The 21525-nt window shown below is 44.1% G+C and overlaps 1 protein-coding gene across 3 annotated transcripts in view; it reads right to left on the reverse strand.

Moving 5' to 3' along the window:
• hic2 (hypermethylated in cancer 2) overlaps window positions 1-21525 on the reverse strand; it is an 83385-nt gene that overhangs the window by 16661 nt on the left and 45199 nt on the right. Inside the window, exon 1 of one of the 3 annotated variants that reach the window (XM_068054683.1) lies at window positions 5644-5730. The exons of the other annotated variants lie outside the window; for them this stretch is intronic. Within the exon in view, the coding sequence (XP_067910784.1) occupies window positions 5644-5651 (8 nt within the window). The 5' untranslated portion in view covers window positions 5652-5730. Of the gene's footprint in view, window positions 1-5643; window positions 5731-21525 lie in introns of those variants that run through there. 3 annotated transcript variants of the gene reach the window in all.

A 21525-nucleotide genomic window follows, 5' to 3' on the forward strand; every position in this document is an offset into this window, starting at 1 on the left:
CAGCATCCGCAGCTTTGTTCTACGTTGGCTTTCCACTCTCGTGGTTGCTTGTCCTACACGCTACAAACAAAAATAATTAGAGACATTTGGGAATTGCAGAAGTCTCACAATGATTACCCATCCCTACAAGTTTTCCACAGCTTCTCGAGCACTGTTTTGGTGGGGGGGCGGGGGCTGTGCAAGGCTGGCAGACCAATGCTCTCTCCATTCTTTCCTATAGTCTGTATTGGACCTGTCCGAGGACTATCTAGGAAGCCCCCCACCAACACCCCGTCCGCAGGCTACAATGACAATTATATGAACCCTCAAAAAAAAATCTAAGCCCCAGATGCCAGAAGATTGAAGTTTGCATCCTTTTTATTGCAGGGGACTGTCAGCAGAGGAAATGCTGAATGAGTGCTGTCAATATCCAAGTAAATTACCAACAGGAAATGCAAAGGTGTTGACTTCCAAGAGGTACAGGTGTTCACCTGCCTGGTGGTTGGTGGTGGTGGGGATGGCTTTGCTTTTAACTTGCATTCAACTTGAAGGCCGAGTAATTAAATGGGGTAGTTAGAGGATAAAAGCTTCATGATCACGACAGATGGAAAACCCCGGGATCACTTGCACTCAACAGGAATCTTAGTAATTTTAGTATCAAAGAAGAAAAGGTGAGGAACATAATCTGTCCCTGGAGCAAGTGAAATTTTCTCTTCGAAGGAAATAGTTTGTCTCTTCAGCGCTGAAAGTCCCCCAGAATGAAGTCAACAAAATGCCTGGTAGCATGCGTGTCGAGATCATTCTACGTGACCCAGCTGTTGTCCTTCAAAGTAACTGTGGGAAAGACACACACAGGGAAATGGAAGGGAATGAAGAGACAGAAAGTTTCTAGAGCTAATGCAGCACCTCAAGTGATTTCTGTCAGCTATACAGGCCCACGTGCACTCTCCAGTCCTCTGATACCAATTTATTCCTCACGAGACAGTCACAAGATGAATACCGAAGGAGGTCGTAACTCATTCAATACAGCAGCAAACTGTACAGACTGAAAACGTAATTCCCCCTCCTCCCAATCTTAACATTCAGACATTTATTTTCCGACAGAGTTCACAGGGATAGCCCTATAAATACTGTGGCTACAAGAGGTCAGTGACTGGGCATTCTGCAGCAAGTAACTCAGCTCCCGACTCCCCAAAGCCTGCCCAACATCGACAAGGCACAAGTCATGAGTATGCTGGATCATTCTTCACTTACCCTACAACACTCAAGCAGCTCAACACCATCCAAGGCAAAGCAGCCTGCTTGATCGATACCCCATCCACCATGTAAAATGTCCACTCCCTTCACCACCAACGCAGAGTGGCAGCAGTGTGTACCGTCTACAAGATGCAGCAACGCACCAAGGCCCATTCCATACCAGTGACCTCTAGCAGCTAGAAGGACAAGGGCAGCAGATGAATAGGAACACCACCACCTGCAAGTTCCCCTCCAAGTCACACACCATCCTGACTTGGAACTATATCGCCGTTCCTTCACTGTCGCTGGGTCAAAATCCTGGAACTCCCTTCCTAACAGCACTGTGGGTGTACCTACCCCACATGGACTGCAGCGGTTCAAGAAGGCAGCTCACCACCACCTTCTCAAGGGCAATTAGGGATGGGCAACAAATGCTGGCCTTGCCAGGGACACCCACATTCCAAAAGAAATAAAAAAAGCTGACTATCCATTTTCTCTATCACAGGAACACAAGGAGGGAAGTGAAATACTGTGGATGCTGGTGTTCTGCTGAAAGGACATTGATCTGAAACGTTAACTCTGTTTCTCGCTCCACAGATGCTGCCAGACCTGCTGAGTGTTTCTAGCATTTTCTGGTTTTGTTACAGGAAGAGATTGGCTACCATCCAACATCTTTTGACTGACTTAACATTTTCACCTTACTGGAAGTCTGCTGTAAGTGCCGATTATTCATTTTGAGGTCAGTCCTAAATTTACCCCTCGTTAATTTCAATCCATGTCCCCTTTGCCATGGGTCCACTGTGAAATGATGCTCTGGGTTTACCTTTTCTATATGGTTTAACATCTTGGCTCCCAACGTCTATCATTCTCCTAACAAGTACCCACAACTTCCCTTTCACTTGGTTTCTTAATAGTTTCCAGGTTTTACCTTGCATTCTCACTGTTTTAAACTTGTGCAGCAGCCTTTCCTGAGGAACTCTGCCAAAAAGTCTTTTGGACCATACAGACTCAGCATAACCACTGCTTTCCCCCCTCCCAGTTTGTCTTCTTTCAGGGCTAATAGACTCCTGTCCCTTCAGTCTATCTTCACAGCTCATTCGTCAGATGCTGGGATCAGTTGCTTGGTTTTTCTCTCCTGGGCTTCAATGTCCCACTTCGGTCTTGGGTGACCAACACTGGACCCAGTATTCAAGGTGGAAGCTGGCCACAGCACGATTCAGCTTTAGTGCAACCTTCTCTAACTTGTACAATACTGAAATGGCAATACAGTTCAGCTTTGTAAATTGCTGCAGCACAGTGTTTTGATATGCTAAGTGTTGAATCCACTAACACCCTAAGATCTCTTTCAGCCTCAACTTTAGCAATTACTACACGATTCAGAATATGCACATTACTCACTCACTCTTCTGGCTGTCCCTGATCCTCACCTCCAAGGTTAAAATCTTTTTCAGATATTTCGCATATTTCTACTCCTGTGAAGGTATTTTCTCAGTCAACACTCACCTATTCCATTTGGCATGAACATGATCCTTGAATGGCTTGTAAAGGCACACATCCAAAGGTTGAACTATGGACATTAGATCCCCTGATTTAACTGCAATGTGGGTGTTATTTCTTTGCAGGCACTTCTTGATCTCATTGGTTACATGGGATCTGAACACGTCCTACACGAATAAGCTGCATTCTTTACGTAGGCCTTTGGGACGCCTATACCAACATTATTGATCCATAACTTAACTCCATCCTCATTTATCCAACTGTTGTCATGGACATGCACATAAACTCCTGCAGCGAACTTGGTGTTCGGCATGGTTTCAAATTTGAAAATTACCATAGGCTTTAAATTTCGTTCCATCGGCCGCGCGGGCTAGTATCACCGTGAATCATGTCTTCTCATGTCCTACAGTTTTCACTAGAACCGTTTTCGAACCTTTCCACTCCACAGTTCGGTTACTGGGCATATTGAAATGCATGAGTATTTCATTTATGTTGCTAATGTGGCATAATGGTACTCAGGTTTATGCCAGTCTGATGAACCGCTGGAAACTTGTCATTTTGGTAGTCTCTGAGCAATCTTGGCCTTCAGCCACAACACTAGACATTTTTGTTCCATAAAGCAACTACACCAACTAGCTGTTGCTCTGAAATCTTTGTTGGACCTCAGGTTTGATTTGGCCCACTTAAGTGCATTGCATTTCCAGTGACCATGTAACCGTTCTGATGATTTTCGAGGAACCATTCCGTTACATGCTTCTCAAGATCAGGCCAGCGACTGGGTCCCTGTTCTCATGGCGCATTTGGTCTTGGGCATCTTCAGAGCAGATTCCTCCTCGTTCCATTCTTACACCAGTTTTTCCACCAACAGCGAATTCCCTCACTGCAGCAGTTATTTGACGAGTTAGCAAATGTTACGACTTTTAGCTTGAAACCAGCTTCATACTTCATTCATTTTGCTGGAGGACCCATTTCTCTTCGTCATTTGCCATGCGGGGTCTGCTGCGTGGGCTTGTCTTAAACTCCTGCACATCTTCGCAACACAGCCCAGATTGTTTGCTTGATCCCTTGTGCCCAGTCATAAGACAAGTAAAACATGTATTTGTGGGGCACAAAATTGAGGCTGACTACTAATGAGTATGGGCGGGGGGGGGGTGAAAGATGGGTCGACTTACATGTCGAGTGTATGCAAAAACATGATTTTTTTGGGGCTTGAAACGGGGTTGTCTTATACGCTGCAATCTATGGGATCTGGTCATTATCACATTGCTGTCAGTGTGTGCCATTAGGCTGCTAAGTTTCCTACATTACAACAAATAACTACATTTCAAATAGTGCATCACTGGCTGTAAAGTGCTTTGCAGTGTCCGGAGAACATGAGAGGTGCTATATAAATGCAAGGCTTTCTGTCTTCCCTCTTCGCAACCCTGACGTCAGTCACTTTACAAGTACCTGCTGCTTTTTTTCTTAGACCATTTCTTGCCCAATTCCAGGCTTTACTATGGATTCCCAGCTGATGCTAGCAGCCTCTCATAAGGAACTTTATCATAGGCTTTCTGCAAGTCTAGAGGCACCACAAAGTTTACCGCAGCACGCTTGGCAAGTCACCCCTTCAGAAAAACACCCAAACTAGCGAGGTAGGATCTGCCGTCTCTCTTTCAGTCACTGTGCTGCTGTATTCTGGACTGATTTCTTGAACACATGCCCATCACCTGTCACACTACCTTTCTCTTCGATCATCCATGTCTGCACTTCGTCTCCAGTCCATTTTTGTCCTTTGCTTAGTAAAACAGTCAAATGTCCTTCTGAGAATGTGGAGTGCTACACAAATACTTTAAAAAGGCAATTTATGAAATTCAGCATCTGTGGAGACAGAAACAGAGTTAACATTTCAGGATGATGACCTTTCATTACAACAATTCTGATGAAAGGCCATCGATCCGAAACGCTAACTGTTTCTCTCTCCACAGTTGCTACCAGACCTGCTGAGTATTTCCAGCACTTTCTGTTTTTGTTTTAGATTTCCAGCATTCGCAGTATTTTGCTTCATGCTTTTAAAAGTAACTGAAATTTCGCATTGAAGTCCTCCAAAATGTAGAATTTCCTTTCAACAATTTATACTGAAACTTTGAAGATATAAGATGGGGCTAATGTGAATGGCTTATGGAAGGTGGTGACTTGAGTTCAGTGAAAAGGAAGTCTGCTGCTTTTCAATAGGAGCACTTCAATGACACAGTAGCAAAAGTGATAGAAAAGTGACTTCCTGTGATAGAAGCTGATTTAATCTGCTTTGTGCAAGACATCAATGCTCGTACTAGCAATATCATTGCTGTACATCGGATCTTGCTGGGTTCAAATCGGCTGCTGCAGTTGCCTATACCACAACAGTGAACACAAAAATTCTTTGGCTGTGCAGTTCCTTGGGACATCCAGAGGCGATGTAAGGCACTATATAAATGCAAGTTTTCCTTAGAATGAACTAAATTCCATAGTTAGCTAGATTCCATAAAATGGTTTTACTAAATTCATCAAACTATGAACAATTAATGTTTAATAAACTTTTAATAATCCACCACAAATTGGTCTGTACTGAATTGTTGATCGGCAATCTATCTGAATCAATGTTTTCCTGACATGTTCAAATCGAGAGCAATATTTTGAACAATGACATCAACATGCTGAACAATACAGTTAATTGGGAATCTGTCAAAGCAGTGCCTTTGCTAGGATGATTCAGTTACCTATGTCAAGGAAACTAAACCGACCATGTTAATTAAAACCAGGGAAACTGCTAATTATAGATTTGTACAATCTTGTGCTGCTTTAGCCTGAGAATCACCTGAACATCAGAAAAGACCCATGAGAATCATACTCATGAGCTGTACACCAGAGTATCAGACGGTTCCTCAAACTCAGCATTAAATTTAAACTAACCTGCTCATCTCAGATCCATTTTACAGAATCTCACAACCACCATTCTGAGAGTTAAGCACAACTATTACATTCTTCCTCTTTTCACATTGCAGTCACGCAGAATAACGGATCCAACATGCAGCGCTGTACCAATACAACTTTGTTACGTCGATAAACTGCGTAATCCTGTCCCTCTTTCCTCAAGGCAAAATAGAAAGGAGAGCATGCGCTTGCATTGTGTCGGTGCCTATTGTAGCTTGGTAATTATAGCACTTCGACCAGCAGCCAAGTCACCACGGCAAGTTGTGTAACTCGTGTGCTGGCTCCATATCAAAAACCAAAAGGTTGCCAAAAATCAAACTGGCACACTGATGCAGTTCAGGGAAAAGAACTTGGCACTGCTAATTGGCAATCATGTGAATCCACTATGTAGCTGACTCAATAACACAAGGGCAACGAATGCTGCTTTGCTGTCATCGCCTACATCCTAAGAAGCAATAAAATAACTGTGTTGTGAATTACTTCGTTACGTGCTCATTTGTACAGGCGAATGCAGCAGTCAATCTGCAGCAGTCAATCTGCAGCACAGCAAGATCCCAGACACTACAAATATGCGATGCCTAGGGAATAAAATATGTAAGAGAATCACCCCCCAGGTTGGTGGTGTACTGAAATAATAGAATTTTATTCATGTTGATCATTACACTTGCTGCTCTTTTAGAACTGCTCATGTTGAGATCCAGCATTTCCTAATCGTCTCATGTCCAAAACGGAGTATGGCAGCAGTTGACTAGTGACACAAAGATGATGAGGCACGTCAGTTTCTGGTGCAATTGAGTTACCTTGTTTGCATAGCTATCTATGTTTTGTATCCGTGGATGGTCAACCGTAGCGCACTTGGTCACGTTCTCGCTTTGGAGCTTGAAGGTTCAGGGTTCAAATTCCATTCCACAAAAACACAAAGAAATAGGAGCAGGAGTAGACCATATGACCCATCGAGCCTGCTCCACCACTCAATATGATCATGGCTGATCTTGGGCTTCAATTCCACTTTCCTGTCCACTCCCCATATCCCTAGATTCCCTGCGAGACCAAAAATCTATCTATCCCAGCCTTAAATGTATTCAATGATGAGCATCCACAATCCTCTGGGGTAGAAAATTCCAAAGATTCACAATCCTTTGTTGAGACTAGAGTAAAAAATCCAGGTTGATAGTCCAAGTGCAGTAATTGAGGGAGTGCGGCATTGTCCAGGTGCCATCTTTCGGATGAGACTTTAAATGGACGGCTCCGTCTGCTCTCTCAGGTGGACGTAAAAGATCACATGGTGTTATTACGAAGAACAGCAGGAGAGCTCAGGGCAATATTTATCCCTCAACCAACACCACCAAAATAGATTACCTGGTTATTCTCACATTGCTGTTTGTGGGAGCTTGCTTTGTGCAAATCGGTTGTCATGATTCCTACATTACAACAGTGACTATACTGCAAAAAGTACTTCATTTGGTGTAAAGCACTTTGGATCGTTCTGAGGGCGTGAAAGGCGCGATACAAGTTCTTTCTTACGTTTGTGTCAGAACCACTGGCATTTAGTTGGCATCAAGCCCAACAAAGTGGGCGGTATAAGGGGTAAAGCAAAAGGCAGTGATATGCAATGTACAGAGAGGAGGTAGAATGCAAGCACCTGCATTTGGGGGGTGCAGGGGGTGGAAGTAACAAATCATAATTAATGACATCAAAACTACTTACTGCGATGTGGCTGAGAAAGTACATAATAAAACTAGGTCACTAATGTCTGTATTTTGAAAGCTCAAAAGTGCTGTGCAGCAACAGTAGACTTGCAAATGACATAGTACCTTAGGATGATCACAGTCTTTTTATCTCAGGTTAGAAGTTGAACAATTGAATGCCATTTCCCCCACAGTGAGGAAATTAGTCCATCTGGCAGATAAATAATTTAATATTGCCTGGGATATAAGCTGAGTTTGGGTAATTGAGTGCACACCTCAATAAAACACTTAGTCCAGATTATTCATATTAAAATTAAATAGGTCTCGAAATATACTTACTTAGCTGCACAAATTCAGCCTGATATTGAGTTAGCTTCCAAGTGCAGTCATTTAGCTGAAAGGATACAATCGTAGAATCTTACAGCACAGATGGAGACCATTTGGCCCATTGTGTCTGTGCCAGCTCTTTGAAAGAACTAACCAATTAGTCGCACTCACCCACTCTTTCCTCACAGCCCTGCAAGTTTTTCTTTTCAAGTATTTTCTTTAATTCTTTCATGGGATGTGGGCGTCGCTGGCGAGGCCAGCATTTATTGCCCATCCCCAATTGCCCTCGAGAAGGCGGTGGTGACCAGTCTTCTTGCACCGCTGCAGTCCATGTGGTGCGGGCATGCCCACAGTGCTGTTAGGAAAGGAGTTCCAGGATTTTGATCCAGCGACTCCTTAACCTTCTCTGCTCTAAAGGAGAACAATCCCACCTTTTCAAGTCCCTCGTATAAATTTGATAAAATAAAGTGCCCGGGAAATAAAGTGCCCGGGATGTCCTGAAAGATGCTATATAAATGCAAGGAACACAAAGTTAGCAGGCATGTTCAGCAAGCAATTAGGAAGGCAAATGGTATGTCGAACTTTATTGCAAGTGGACTGGAGTATAAGAATAAACAAAGTCTTGCTACAATTGTATAGGGATTTGGTGAGACTGTTCGAGGTGTACTGTGCGCAGTTTTGGTCACCACACCCAAGGAAGGATATACCTGTCTTGGAGACAGTACAGCGAAGGTTCACTAGATTGGTTGCTGAGATGAGAAGGTTGTCCTAGGATGAGAAGCTGAGTAAATTGGGCTTATACGCTCTGGAGTTAAGAAGAATGAGAGGTGACCTCATTGAAACATATAAAATTCTGAAGGGGTTTGATTGGGTAGACACTGGGAGGTTATTTCCCCTGGCTGGGGAAATCTAGAACATGCGGGTACAGTCTCAGGATAAGGGGCTGATCATTTCGGACTGAGATGAGGAGAAATTTCTTCAGAGTGTTGTGAATCTTTTGAATTCTCTACCCTAGAGGGTTGTGGATGCTTCATCGTTGAATATACTTAAGGCTGGGACAGGCAGATTTCTGGGGTCTCAAGGAATCAGGGAATATGGGGAGTGGGCGGGAAAATAGAATTGAGGCAGATCAGCCATGATCATATTGAACGGCGGAGAAGGCTCGAGGGGCTGTACAGTCTACTCCTGGTCCCATTTCCTATGTTCAAGTCTTTCCTTTTCATTTCAATCTCCTCTGCAAGGAGGCCAACATCTTAACATCCTTCCTAAAGTGTGGTAACTCAGAATTTGAAACATGTCTGAAGCTGAGGACTAACCAGTGATTAATAAACATTTCGCACAACTTCCTTGCTTGTGTACTCAAAGCCATTTATATAAAAAAAAAACACATGGGCATAATCAACTTGTCCTTCCACCTTCGAAGGCTTGTGTGTCTGAACGCCTCGGGCTCCCAGTTCCTACATCCTTTTTAATATTGTACCATGTAGTTTACCTCTTCTCAATCTTCCTCCCCAAATGCACAGATGATTGCAGTTAATCAAGAAAATTACAGCATCGGAGGCCGTTTGGCCCACCTTGCCTATATTAACTCTTCAAGTGCTATCTGCCTAATCTAATTCTGTTTCATTTGCCCTTTCCCTGTATTCTTATATATTCTTCCTTTTCAAGAACCTATCTAAGTCACTTTTAAATGGAGGTTATTACTCCTGCTTCCATAGGCAGTTCTGGGGAAGCATTCCACGGTTCAGGATTGCTGCAGTGAAATGATGATTATTTACGGCCCAGCATGGTGTGCCTGCTGAATGAGAAAGAAAAGGCCTTTGGAGGGCACATGCCCATTTCAAGAGGTTCCGCCATCACCCGGCCAACTTTCCATCCCCCCAGACACATACCCGTCTCAAGGTATTGCATCCTCCTGGGGCATTGCTCCCTGTGGCACTTCTTTACATGTGAAAGAAAGACTTACCTTTCATGACCACATTCCAAATGCTTTACAGCCAATGAAGCACTTTTTGAAGTGTAGTCACTGTTGCGATATAGGAAATGCAGCAGCCAATTTGAACAAAGAACATTACAGCACAGGAACAGGCCCTTCGGCCCTCCAAGCCTGCGCCGATCCAGATCCTCTATCTAAACATGTCGCCTATTTTCTTAGGGTCTGTATCTCTTTGCTTCCTGCCCATTCATGTATCTGTCCAGATACATCTTAAAAGACGCTATCGTGCCCGCGTCTACCACCTCCGCTGGCAACGCGCACAGCAAGCTCCCACTAACAGGAATGTGATAATGACCAGATAATCTTTTTTTTTTTTTTTAAAGTGATGTTGATTGAAGGATAAATATTAGCCAGGACACTAGGAGTATCTCTCCTGCCCTTCCTCAATATAGTGCCATGCAATGTTTTACATCCACCTGGGCAAGCAGATGGAGCCTCGGTTTAATGTCTCATCCAGAAGATGACACCTCTGACAGTGCAGCACTCCCTCAGTACTTCTTGGATTTTTGTACTCAAGTCATTGAAGTGTGAACCCACAACCTTCTGACTCGGAGGCAAGAGTGCTACCCACTGAGGCCCGGCTGATCCGAGGGGTCTATTTAACAACGGGACAATAAAGCTGCTTCTGTCCTCCCTTAACATCCATTCACCAAAACCTCCAACAGGGGAAACCGGAGGATGATCAGGAGAGGAGTTATGGCCAAACCTTTCCTTTTGCAATCCTGAAGAGGCTGGTTGGGATGTTCCTGTGGTCACAGTGTCTAACCTCTCAAGGGAAGAAACAGCGTACTCTACATCGTCTTGCTCTGAGATGAGCAGAGCTGCATTTAGTGATACTGAAAAAATTTCAAGACTTGCTTGTGTGTTTTTTTTTAAATTCGGGTGCAGGCGCTTCAGCCAGCATGTAAACACAAGCAAGTAGACCTAACTCAGGGAGGGACGGAGGGAGGGAGAGTTAGAGAGAAAGGTGAAGGGAAGGGAACACACAAAACAAGATTCCTGAGAGAAATCCAACAGAATGATTGCACCTTTCAAGATGCTCTGACACTGAATGCGTGCAACCCTACTGATCGGAGAACTACATAGAATTCGCACCATAGAAACGGGCCAGTCAGTTCACTAACGCAAACGTTTACGTTCCACACGTCTCCTCCCATCCTACTTCATTCTCCCTTCTCAACATATCCTTCCATTCCTTCATCCCTCATGTGCTTCCTGTTAAATGCATCTACGCTATTCACCTCAATTACTGCTTGTGGTGGCGAGTTACACATTCTAACCATTCTTTTGGATAAATATGTTTCTCCTGAATTAAGTGAACGGTGTTCATACGCTGTGGGTCTTCACTGGTAAAACACATTCCTGTAGCCCTGACACCAATACATAGAAAACAGGTAATACGCAGCAAGATTGAAACTAGACGCTGCTGCATTGCAAACTTGAGTCTGCAATCCTTCACAAATTGGGAACTCCCAATCTCACGTTGTGTTGCTGTGAGGTGCTGGTCAAAGAAGGACCACATCTAACAAGTCATACTACAACAGACTGATGGTGGGGCTTCCTCGTTCTCTTCTCTGGGGCAGGCATGGGGTGACTCCCAAAAAGGGCAGGGTAGGGGAATGCGATACAGGGATCAAAATGGCTGCCAATTCAAAGTGTGACCGGTCATTGTATTTTTAAAAATTCATTCATGGGATGTGGGTGTCACTGGTAAGCCCCACAATTATTTTTTGCCCATCCCTAATTGCTCTTGAGCCGTCGCAGTGCATGTGGTGCAGGTGCACTCACAATGCTGTTAGGGAGGGAGTTCCAGGACTTTGACCCAGCAACAACGAAGGAACGGCAATATATTTCCAGCTCAGGATGGTGTGCGACTCAGAGGGGAAGCTGGAGGTGGTGGTGTTCCCATGCACCTGCTGCTCCTGTTTGATCACATTTAATGGTACAATTCTACTGTGCATTACAAACATACGAATTAAGAGCAGAAGGTGGCCATTCGGCCCCTCTAGCCTGCTCCACCATTCAACAAGATCATAGCTGATCTGTTTGTGTCTCGAATTCCACACTCCCAACTACCCCCGATAACCTTTGATCCCCCTGCCTAAGAATATTCAATGACCCCGCCTCCACCACCTTCTGAGGCAGAGAGTTCCAAAGTCGCACAACCCTCAGTGAAAAAATTTCTCTTCATCTCTATCCTAAAAGGGCAAACCCTAATTTTAAAACAGTGCCCCCTAGTTCTGGACTCCTCCAGAAGAGAAAACATCCTTTCCACATCCACCTTGTCAAGACCGTTCAGGATCTTCTATACTTCAGTCAAGTCTCCCCTCACTCTTCTAAACTCTCGTGAAAACAAGCCCAACTTTTCCTAATAAGACAACCCGCTCATTCCAGGTATCAATCTAGTAAACCTCCTCTGAACCGCCTCCAACGCATTTACATCCTTCCTTAAATAAGGAGACCAAAACTGCACCAAAACTCAAGATTAAATTTAACAGCAAAAACCAATGCTAGCTAGTTCTTTGCTCAACAGGACACCAGTTTTGGCTCAAGTGCTTTGAGGATTGCAACTTCAAAATACCATCTATCTGTAGCCTGACATTGTTGCCATGCAGTGTGCTACAAGTAGACAAGTATCACCAAGTTATGTTACTATAACTAAACTGGTGGGGGAAGATGGAGGCCTTTGTGACAAGTTTCCTATCGGGGCTCATTATCCTAACTCATTACAAAATATACTTCTTTACAAAAAGAAACTCCCGAAGAGTGGAAAAGACCAAGCAACAAGCTAATTTAAGTGTACCACATGTGACATACCACTCCTCTAATAAATTTAAAAGCACATACTGCAGATATAGGCGGCGCAGTGGTTAGCACCGCAGCCTCACAACTCCAGCGACCCGGGTTCAATTCTGGGTACTGCCTGTGTGGAGTTTGCAAGTTCTCCCTGTGTCTGCGTGGGTTTTCTCCCACAGCCAAAAGACTTGCAGGTTGATAGGTTAATTGCCCCTTATAAATTGCCCCTAGTATAGGTAGGGGTAGGGAAATATAGGGACAGGTGTGGATGTGGTAGGAATATGGAATTAGTGTAGGATTAGTATAAATGGGTGGTTGATGGTCAGCACAGACTTGGTGGGCCGAAGGGCCTGTTTCAGTGCTGTACCTCTAAACTAAAACTAAAAAATAATGCCATGTTTATACATGAACAGAATTACCTCCCTCTCATCGAGGAATTAGAAGTTATTTTACAGTATAGCTGACATCAGATGTGTGGTTCCCACCCTTTCAGTTGCACCTGGATGTATAGGCCCAAAGTGTCTCGCCAGATTAAGCTTGCTGGTTTCAGTAAAAGGACAAACAAAGCTTCATTCACATAGCACCGTTCACCTTCTTGGGATGCCCCAAGGAACGTCATAGACTATGAATTACTTGACAGTCGCTTATTTTGAGGGTGTTCGCAGTCGCCAATTTGCATACAGTAAGTCATACAAAAAGCAATGAAATGGTGTTGACTGAAGGATGCACATTGGCCAGGGCACTGAAAGCACTGTCCTGCCCTTTGAATCTTCTTTGGCCTCCTCGTCTCGAGAGACAATGGGTAAGCGCCTGGAGGTGGTCAGTGGTGTGTGGAGCAGCGCCTGGAGTGGCTATAAAGGCCAATTCTAGAGTGACAGGCTCTTCCACAGGTGCTGCAGAAAATTTTGTCGTCGGGGCTGTTACACAGTTGGCTCTCCCCTTGCGCCTCTGTCTTTTTTCCTGCCAACTGCTAAGTCTCTTTGACTCGCCACACTTTAGCCCCGCCTTTATAGCTGCCCGCCAGCTCTGGCGAACGCAGGCAACTGACTCCCACGACTTGTGATCAATGTCACAGGACTTCATGTCGCGTTTGCAGACGTCTTTAAAGCGGAGACATGGACGGCCGATGGGTCGGATACCAGTGACGAGCTCGCTGTACAATGTGTCTTTGGGGATCCTGCCATCTTCCATGCGGCTCACATGGCCAAGCCATCTCAAGCGCCGCTGACTCAGTAGTGCGTATAAGCTGGGGATGTTGGCTGCCTCGAGGACTTCTGTGTTAGAGATATAGTCCTGCCACCTGATGCCAAGTATTCTCTGGAGGCAGCGAAGATGCATTTTTCTAGGCTCAATTTGCCTGTTCAGGAGCAGGTAAAATCAGTTTGGGTAGAGTTTCGCTTTTGGCGCAATCGGCGAATTGTGCCCAAAATGCACTTAGAATTGTGCTCGTCAGGTTATGCTTCAGGTTCCTGCTATAATTCATTTGCATAATCACAAACTTAAAATCTTCCATCAACCAGTGCAATTGGGCAGCATAATAGAAGGTAATTGTTTCATTTTTTTTTCAATAACGGTATTCCTTACTGTATTTAAGAATGGGAACTTGATGCAGTTTTAGTAACACAATTGAAAATCGGTCAATCACCCAAAAATTAAGCTCTTGGCTGACATACGTTGTCCAGGCCTCGCTGCCATAGAGCAAGGTACTGAGGACACAGGCTTGATACACACGGACTTTTGTGTTCCGTGTCAGTGCGCCATTTTCCCACACTCTCTTGGCCAGTCTGGACATAGCAGTGGAAGCCTTTCCCATGCGCTTGTTGATTTCTGCATCTAGAGACAGGTTACTGGTGATAGTTGAGCCTAGGTAGGTGAACTCTTGAACCACTTCCAGAGCGTGGTCGCCAATATTGATGGATGGAGCATTTCTGACATCCTGCCCCATGATGTTCGTTTTCTTGAGGCTGATGATTAAGCCAAATTCATTGCAGGCAGCCGCAAACCTGTCGATGAGACTCTGCAGGTACTCTTCACAGTGTGAGATGTTAAAGCAGCATAGTCAGCAAAGAGGAGTTCCCTGATGAGGACTTTCCGTACTTTGGACTTCGCTCCAAGACGGGCAAGGTTGAACAACCTGTCCCCTGATCTTGTGTGGAGGAAAATTCCTTCTTCTGAAGACTTGAACGCATGTGAAAGCAGCAGGAAGAAGAAAATCCCAAAAAGTGTGGGTGCAACAACACAGCCCTGTTCACGCCACTCAGGATAGGAAAGGTGAATAATGCACAAATTTTCCACTGGTAATATCAATGAAATCTGGATGGAATCGGTTGACCCAGTGCAAACGATTGGCGAAATGTTAAACACAAGTGAGTTATGCCTAAAACCATTTGCGTTTGTTTTCCGCGATCTTTTACATTGGTTCAAGGTTCAATTTGCGGGGATCAGGCACCAACCAGCAAAAACCAGCCATGCCCTCCTCGGATCCAAATAGCATGCTCTGCCAATTGTGCCGGTTCAGGAAGGCTGTGCTCATTTTTAGGCACGCAGGCACACTTTAAAAGCTTTTTACGTCAAAAAATGTATTTTTAAAAATTTGACCAGTGTACGGCGATAAAACTATTAAATGGTTCCATATGATCTTTTTCAAAGTCATTGTCAGTGATTTTGAAACGAGTTACTGACAGGTAGAGGACTGGACACTTATTAAAAATACTTAATTTTTGGGCGATTGACCGATTTTCAATTGTATTACTAAAACTGCATCAAGTTCCCATTCTTAAATACAGTAAGGAAAACAGTTATTGAAAAGAGAAAAAAAAATGAAACAATTACCTTCTATTATGCTGCCCAATTGCACTGGTTGATGGAAGATTTTAAGTTTGTGATTATGCAAATGAATTATAGCAGGAACCTGAAGCATAACCTGACGAGCACAATTCTAAGTGCATTTTGGGCACAATTCGCCGATTGCGCCAAAAGCGAAACTCTACCCAAACTGATTTGACCTGCTCCTGAACAGGCAAATTGAGCCTAGAAAAATGCACTAAACTTACGCAGCAGGTGTTGTGCAACTGGACACTGGAGCTCCAGCTGTGAAACCCAGCACATCGCTGGTGACTTGGCACCTGACACTGAATGTGAAAAAGGGATCCCTACGGAAACCAAATTTTATAAAGTGCAAATTTTATAAAGTGCAAATGCTTTCATTTGTATAGAAAGAGTTTCCTCCCTGAATTTAAATGTGTACCTGTAATGTAAATCCTTCATCCCATGCACTGCATATAATCGTGCACAAATCACATTTTCATGCAGGTTCTTACAGTTCGCAAACTTTTGAAATATGATGAATACATGCTAGCTTTCATTAGTCAATTATAAAATCCAAGTGTAAGGTCTACGCAGCTTTTCTTAAAATGGATGTTTATCTTTTCAGTAATTACCTATTATCAGCCCATAGCTTTGTTACTAAAACTGGTAATGACTAATTTTCATAGGTGAGAATGTTTTTGTTCATTATAGAATTCTCTCCATTATTGTTATATTATTGCTGTACTACATACAATAAACACTTACAATGGTATACACACAATAGCTTTTATTTAGATAGCACTTTCAACTTAATAAAACTTCCCAGGGCACTTCACAGGAGTGTTACCAAACAAAATTTGACACCGAGCCACAAGGAAATAATAGGGCAGATGGACAAAAGCTTAGTCAAAGAGGTAGATTTTAAGGAGCGCCTTAAAGAAGGAGAGAGGGAGAGGTGTAGAGAGGTTTAGCGAGGGAATTCCAGAACATGAAGGTCCAGGCAACTGAAGGCACAGCCACCAATGGTGGGTCGATTAAAATCAGGTATTCTCAAGAGGCCAGAATTAGAGGAGTGCAGATATCACAGAACAACAGAATTGTTACAGCGCAGAAAGCAGCCATTTGGCCCACAGTGTCTGCACCAGCTCTCCAAATGAGCAATTCACCTACTGCCATTGCCCCATCTTCTCCCCATAACCCTGCACATTCTTCCTGTTCAGATAACAGTCTAATTCCCTTTTGAATGCCTCGATTGAACCTTCCTCCACCACACAGTGTATTCCAGATCCTAACCACTAGCTGCGTGAAGTAGTTCTTCCTCATGACGCTTTTGCCAATCACTTTAAATCTGTGCCCGCCCGGAGGGTTGTGGGGCTGAAGGAGATTTGAGGGGTGGGGTGAGGCCATGGAGGGATTTGGAAACAAAAATGAGGTTTTCGTTTAAAAAATCTAGGCATTGCTTAACCGAGAGCCAAAGTAGGTCAGCGAGCACAGGGGTAATGGGTGAATGGAACTTGGCACGAGTGGGCACAGGCAGCAGAGTTTTGGATAACCTTAAGTTTCAGGAGGGTCAAACGTGGGAGGCTGGCCAGGAGTGCAATAGAAGAGTCAAATCTAGAGGTAACAATGACAAGGATGGCGCTCAACCTTTAACGTTCTCAGGATATCTTGAAGTGTTGTCAGCCAATGAATTACTTTTGAAGTATAATCACCTATGTATAGGGAAATCTGTAACACAGGAGTCTGTGCTCTATGGGCTGTTCCCAGGGATGCACACTGAGATAAACATCAACTGCTGCTGGAGGACTATCAATTCACTGAAAGACTCCCTTTGGTCTGCCCGAAACTTACTGGACTTCCAGCGCAAAGAGTTGTCCACGACCGAATGTTGCAGACTGACACATTTCAAGGTCCAGGACTACGTGCTGAGGGACGCACTAAAGCTTGGGTCAGCCGCAGCAAAGGCTCAATGGGGAAAGACCACTGTGTAAGGGCCCCCCCCCACCCCAACCACCCCACGAAGGTGAACTGAGGGGCTGGATCCATGGAAAACCCCTCAAACTGTAATCAGAAAATATTTGTTTGCTGTAAAATGTACATGGCATGTAAAATGAAATGGAAGGGTTATGAGGAAACTCACTCCTGTATTGAAGAAAACTGATCTCCTTTGCACTTTGATTTGTTTGACTTGGTGCTTTTTGGAACTGTTTTGTAATGTATTTTTATTTTTTAAACAGAATTTTATGAATAAAGTATATTTTGGAAATAAAAGAGAGTATAGGGAAATGTAGTAGCCAACGTTTGCACAGCAAGGTCTGACAAACAGCAATGCAATGGGGAACAGTTAATTTGTTCTGTTGAGGGAGAAGTGTTGACCAAGCCAACAAGAGAACTCCCTGCTTTACTTCTTCTTTGGAGCCTCTGGTTCAACCTGATCAGGCAGAGTGTGCCTCAGTCTAATGAAGCAACAATGCAACACTCCCTCACTAAAGCACTGAGGTTTTTTTTCCAAAAATATACTTCATTCAGAAAATTTGTAAAAAGAAAATTACAAAACAAATCTAAATGGACATATTTGGAAGTGCAATAGAGATAAGATTCATCCGAAACAGAACGAGGTGCCTCACAACTATTGCCATTCCATTTGATATAGAATATACATTGCATAATGTGGCAAAAAGCATTTTTAGCTGCATACAGCCAGAGGGGTTTTACACAGGTTCCAGCCCTTCTCTATGCTATGGCAGGAAGACCTTACACAGCGGTCTTTCCACATCGAGCCTTTGCAACGGCTGCCCCAAGCTTTAGTGCGTCCCTCAGCACTGAAGTGTTAGACAAGATGATGTGCTCAAGTCTCTGAAATGGGGCTTGAACACCCAACCTTCTGACTCAAGAGGCAAAAGGGTTGCCAATTTAGTCAAGCTGGCGCCTATATGGTACTTGGAAACAATAAGTTTAAAGGAGGTTTAAAAATTGGATTGTGGGTAAAAACAAAACAGAAGTTGTTGGTAATACACAGCAGTCAATGAGCATCTGAAAGAGAAAGATAAGGTGAAGGATTTGGGTGGGACTCATCAGAACCCATCTGTTTCCCTTTCGTTTAAAAATAATTTCCCCTGATGATACAGCATATTGGACATCAAAGCACTGACACAATGCAGTTGACCATAGATTCACGTCCACTCTCTTCTTTCCCTACTACCTTCACAAACCTCCTCCTTGAAGATGCTTTTGTCCCTCTGCTGAACTTCTTCCCTTTTTCTCTCCTTCATGGTGTTCAATCACTATCCATGTCCCTTGAAATGCTTCAAGATGTCTTGCTGTGCGTAATGAGGACCAAAGAAAAAATGTAGGTCGCTGTTGATAGGAATCGGCCAGCTAAATTATCCAAAATAAAAGTTGCACAGCACCCAGTAATTGAAAGTTTTGACTCTTCCGTTACCAACTGTATGCTTTGGCACCTTCTCATGTTGTGCTGTTGATCTTTCCCTCACTCCAAAAAAAAAAATTGGACCTCAAAAACAAGAGATGACAACCATTAGACCATCTATTCTTCCTAGCTGCTGTCCACAGGTCCAAAGTTGTGTGGGCTTGAAGGGGAGGGTTGCTCTGACTGCTTGCTGCAGTTCGAAGGTCACTGTTTGTGCCTGGGTGACCATGAGCATGGTCACCAGTTTGCTTGGAGTCTTAAGTGACCAGTGGGCATGGCAGGACATTGTCGGCCACATTAATGAGCAGCATATTTAATATTCTACACAAGGTTTTAGTTTTATTGGGCCACCACCACCCATCCACCATCTCAAACATTCACCCCCTCCACCACCGATGCACAGTGGCAGCAGTGTGTACCATCTACAAGATGCACTGCAGCAACTTACCAACCCTCCTTCGGCAGCACCTTTCAAACCCGTGTCCTCTACCACCTTGAACAAGGAAAGCAGACGTATGGGACCACCACCTGCAAGTTCCCCTTCAAGCTTGTAGTGGTATTTGTCCTGGTGGTATTGGATTGGGGCCCAGTGCCATTTTATTTGTCTAGATTCTAAATTGGCCTGGACAACGTATGTCAACCAAGAGCGACGTCTCAATTCATTCCATCTTCGCTGCCTCCGGAGAATACTTGGCATCAGGTGGCAGGACCGTATCTCCAACACAGAAGTCCTCGAAGCGGCCAACATCCCCAGCTTGTACACACTACTGAGTCAGCGGCGCTTGAGATGGCTTGGTCATGTGAGCCGCATGGAAGATGGCAGGATCCCTGTACATTGTACAGCGAGCTCGCCACTGGTATCAGACCCACCGGCCGTCCATGTCTCCGCTATAAAGACGTCTGCAAACGCGACATGAAATCCTGTGACATTGATCACAAGTCGTGGGAGTCAGTTGCCAGCGTTCGCCAGAGCTGGCGGGCAGCCATAAAGACGGGGCTAAAATGTGGCGAGTCGAAGAGACTTAGTAGTTGGCAGGAAAAAAGACAGAGGCGCAAGGGGAGAGCCAACTGTGCAACAGCCCCGACAAACAAATTTCTCTGCAGCACCTGTGGAAAAGCCGGTCACTCTAGAATTGGCCTTTATAGCCACTCCAGGCGCTGCTTCACAAACCACTGACCACCTCCAGGCGCGTATCCATTGTCTCTCGAGATAAGGAGGCCCAAAAGAAAAAAAGATTCAAAATAGCAGCTACCCTTCTAGATTTCACCATCAGGTTCCTTACCTTGTCAGGAAAAGAACGAACCTGCATTTATGGAGAATCTTTCACCATCTCAGGATGTCCTGAAGCGCTTTACATACGAACAAGGAACAGGAGTAGGCCACTCGACCCTTCGAGCCTGCTCCGCCATTCAATAAGTTCATGGCTGAACTGATTACTCCACATTTCCACCTACCCTCCATAACCTTCCACCCCCTTGCTTATCAAGAATCTATCAACCTCTGCCTTAAAAATATTCACAGACTCTGCTGCCACCGCCTTTACAGCCAATGAATTCCTGCCACTATTGTTATGGAGGAAATGTTCCTAGACTGATAGCCCCGTATTGTAATTACTAGCAGAATTCATGCAATCCCAAAGTTTTATATCCCATTACCTCCACTCGTAGTCCGTTCTAAAATCTTATCACCCTCTTACTATTTGCTTACGTTTGATTTTCCTCTGATGCCATTAACTTTAAACTCAGTCCTCGATTCACTGTGCCTGATAAAAGTAACTTCTCCATATCGAATCTCTCCATACCCTGGAAAGTTGTAAAACCCTATTAACATGCCCCTCAACCTCCTTTTCTTTGGACAGTGAAGCAGACAATCTTTTTTACATAAACCAGCTCTCAGGAACCGGTTTCAATATCCTTGTCTGGATGGTTTTCAGTAGTTCTATTTTTTTTTTAGTAATGCAGAGATTAAAATGGAATGCAACACTCCAGACGCAGTCTCATCGAGGCCAAACAGAACTCCAAAATCACCTCCTTTGACAAGGAAGGACAAACTTGCATTTATATGGCACTTTTCACATCTTCAGGATGTCTAAAAGTCCTTCACATATAAATGGATTACTTTTTGAAGCGTGGACACCATTGTTACATAGGTAAACATGGCTGCCAATAAGTGCACAGCATGATCCCAAAGGTAGCAAATAGATGACTGACCTGTTAATCTGTTTATTTTGGTGCTGTGGACCAAGAGAACTATTTGCTTCTCTTCAAGTTCTTGCAAGGGATCTTCTACATTCACCTGAGCAGGCAGACTTGGATTAATGTCTATTTATAAAGACCGGAATACAGAACCTCGGGTAATAGGGCGACCAACTTCTAAGCTGACAGAGAAGTCACGTCCTAGTTCTACAGCTCTAACATTTTATATTATTTTCCCCCTGTGAACATTGAACTATTTTAACAACTTGTACATCAAAGCACACTCTCCACCCCCACCCCACCCAGGTCAAACAAGTAGGTGCAGTGGACACATTTTAAAAGACGCGAAGGGAAAAAGCAAAACGTAAAAGGGAAAGTTTAGGGGAAGGGGCTCCAAGATGGAAAGGCCAAAGCAGCTGAAAGTTCTGCTGCAAAACAGGGAACGCAATAATATAGGAAATCATTAGAAGGTTTGTCTCAGAGTACATCATTTCTGGACAGCCCCAGAAGGAAATACCAGAAGCAAAAGAAGAAAAAGACTTGCAATCATGTAGTGACTTAAAGGACCTAATAACCTCCCAAAATGCTTTACAGCCAATAAAGTACTTCTGAAGTGTTGT

The sequence above is a fragment of the Heterodontus francisci genome, chromosome 23 (assembly GCF_036365525.1).
Source record: "Heterodontus francisci isolate sHetFra1 chromosome 23, sHetFra1.hap1, whole genome shotgun sequence".
NCBI lineage: Eukaryota > Metazoa > Chordata > Chondrichthyes > Heterodontiformes > Heterodontidae > Heterodontus > Heterodontus francisci.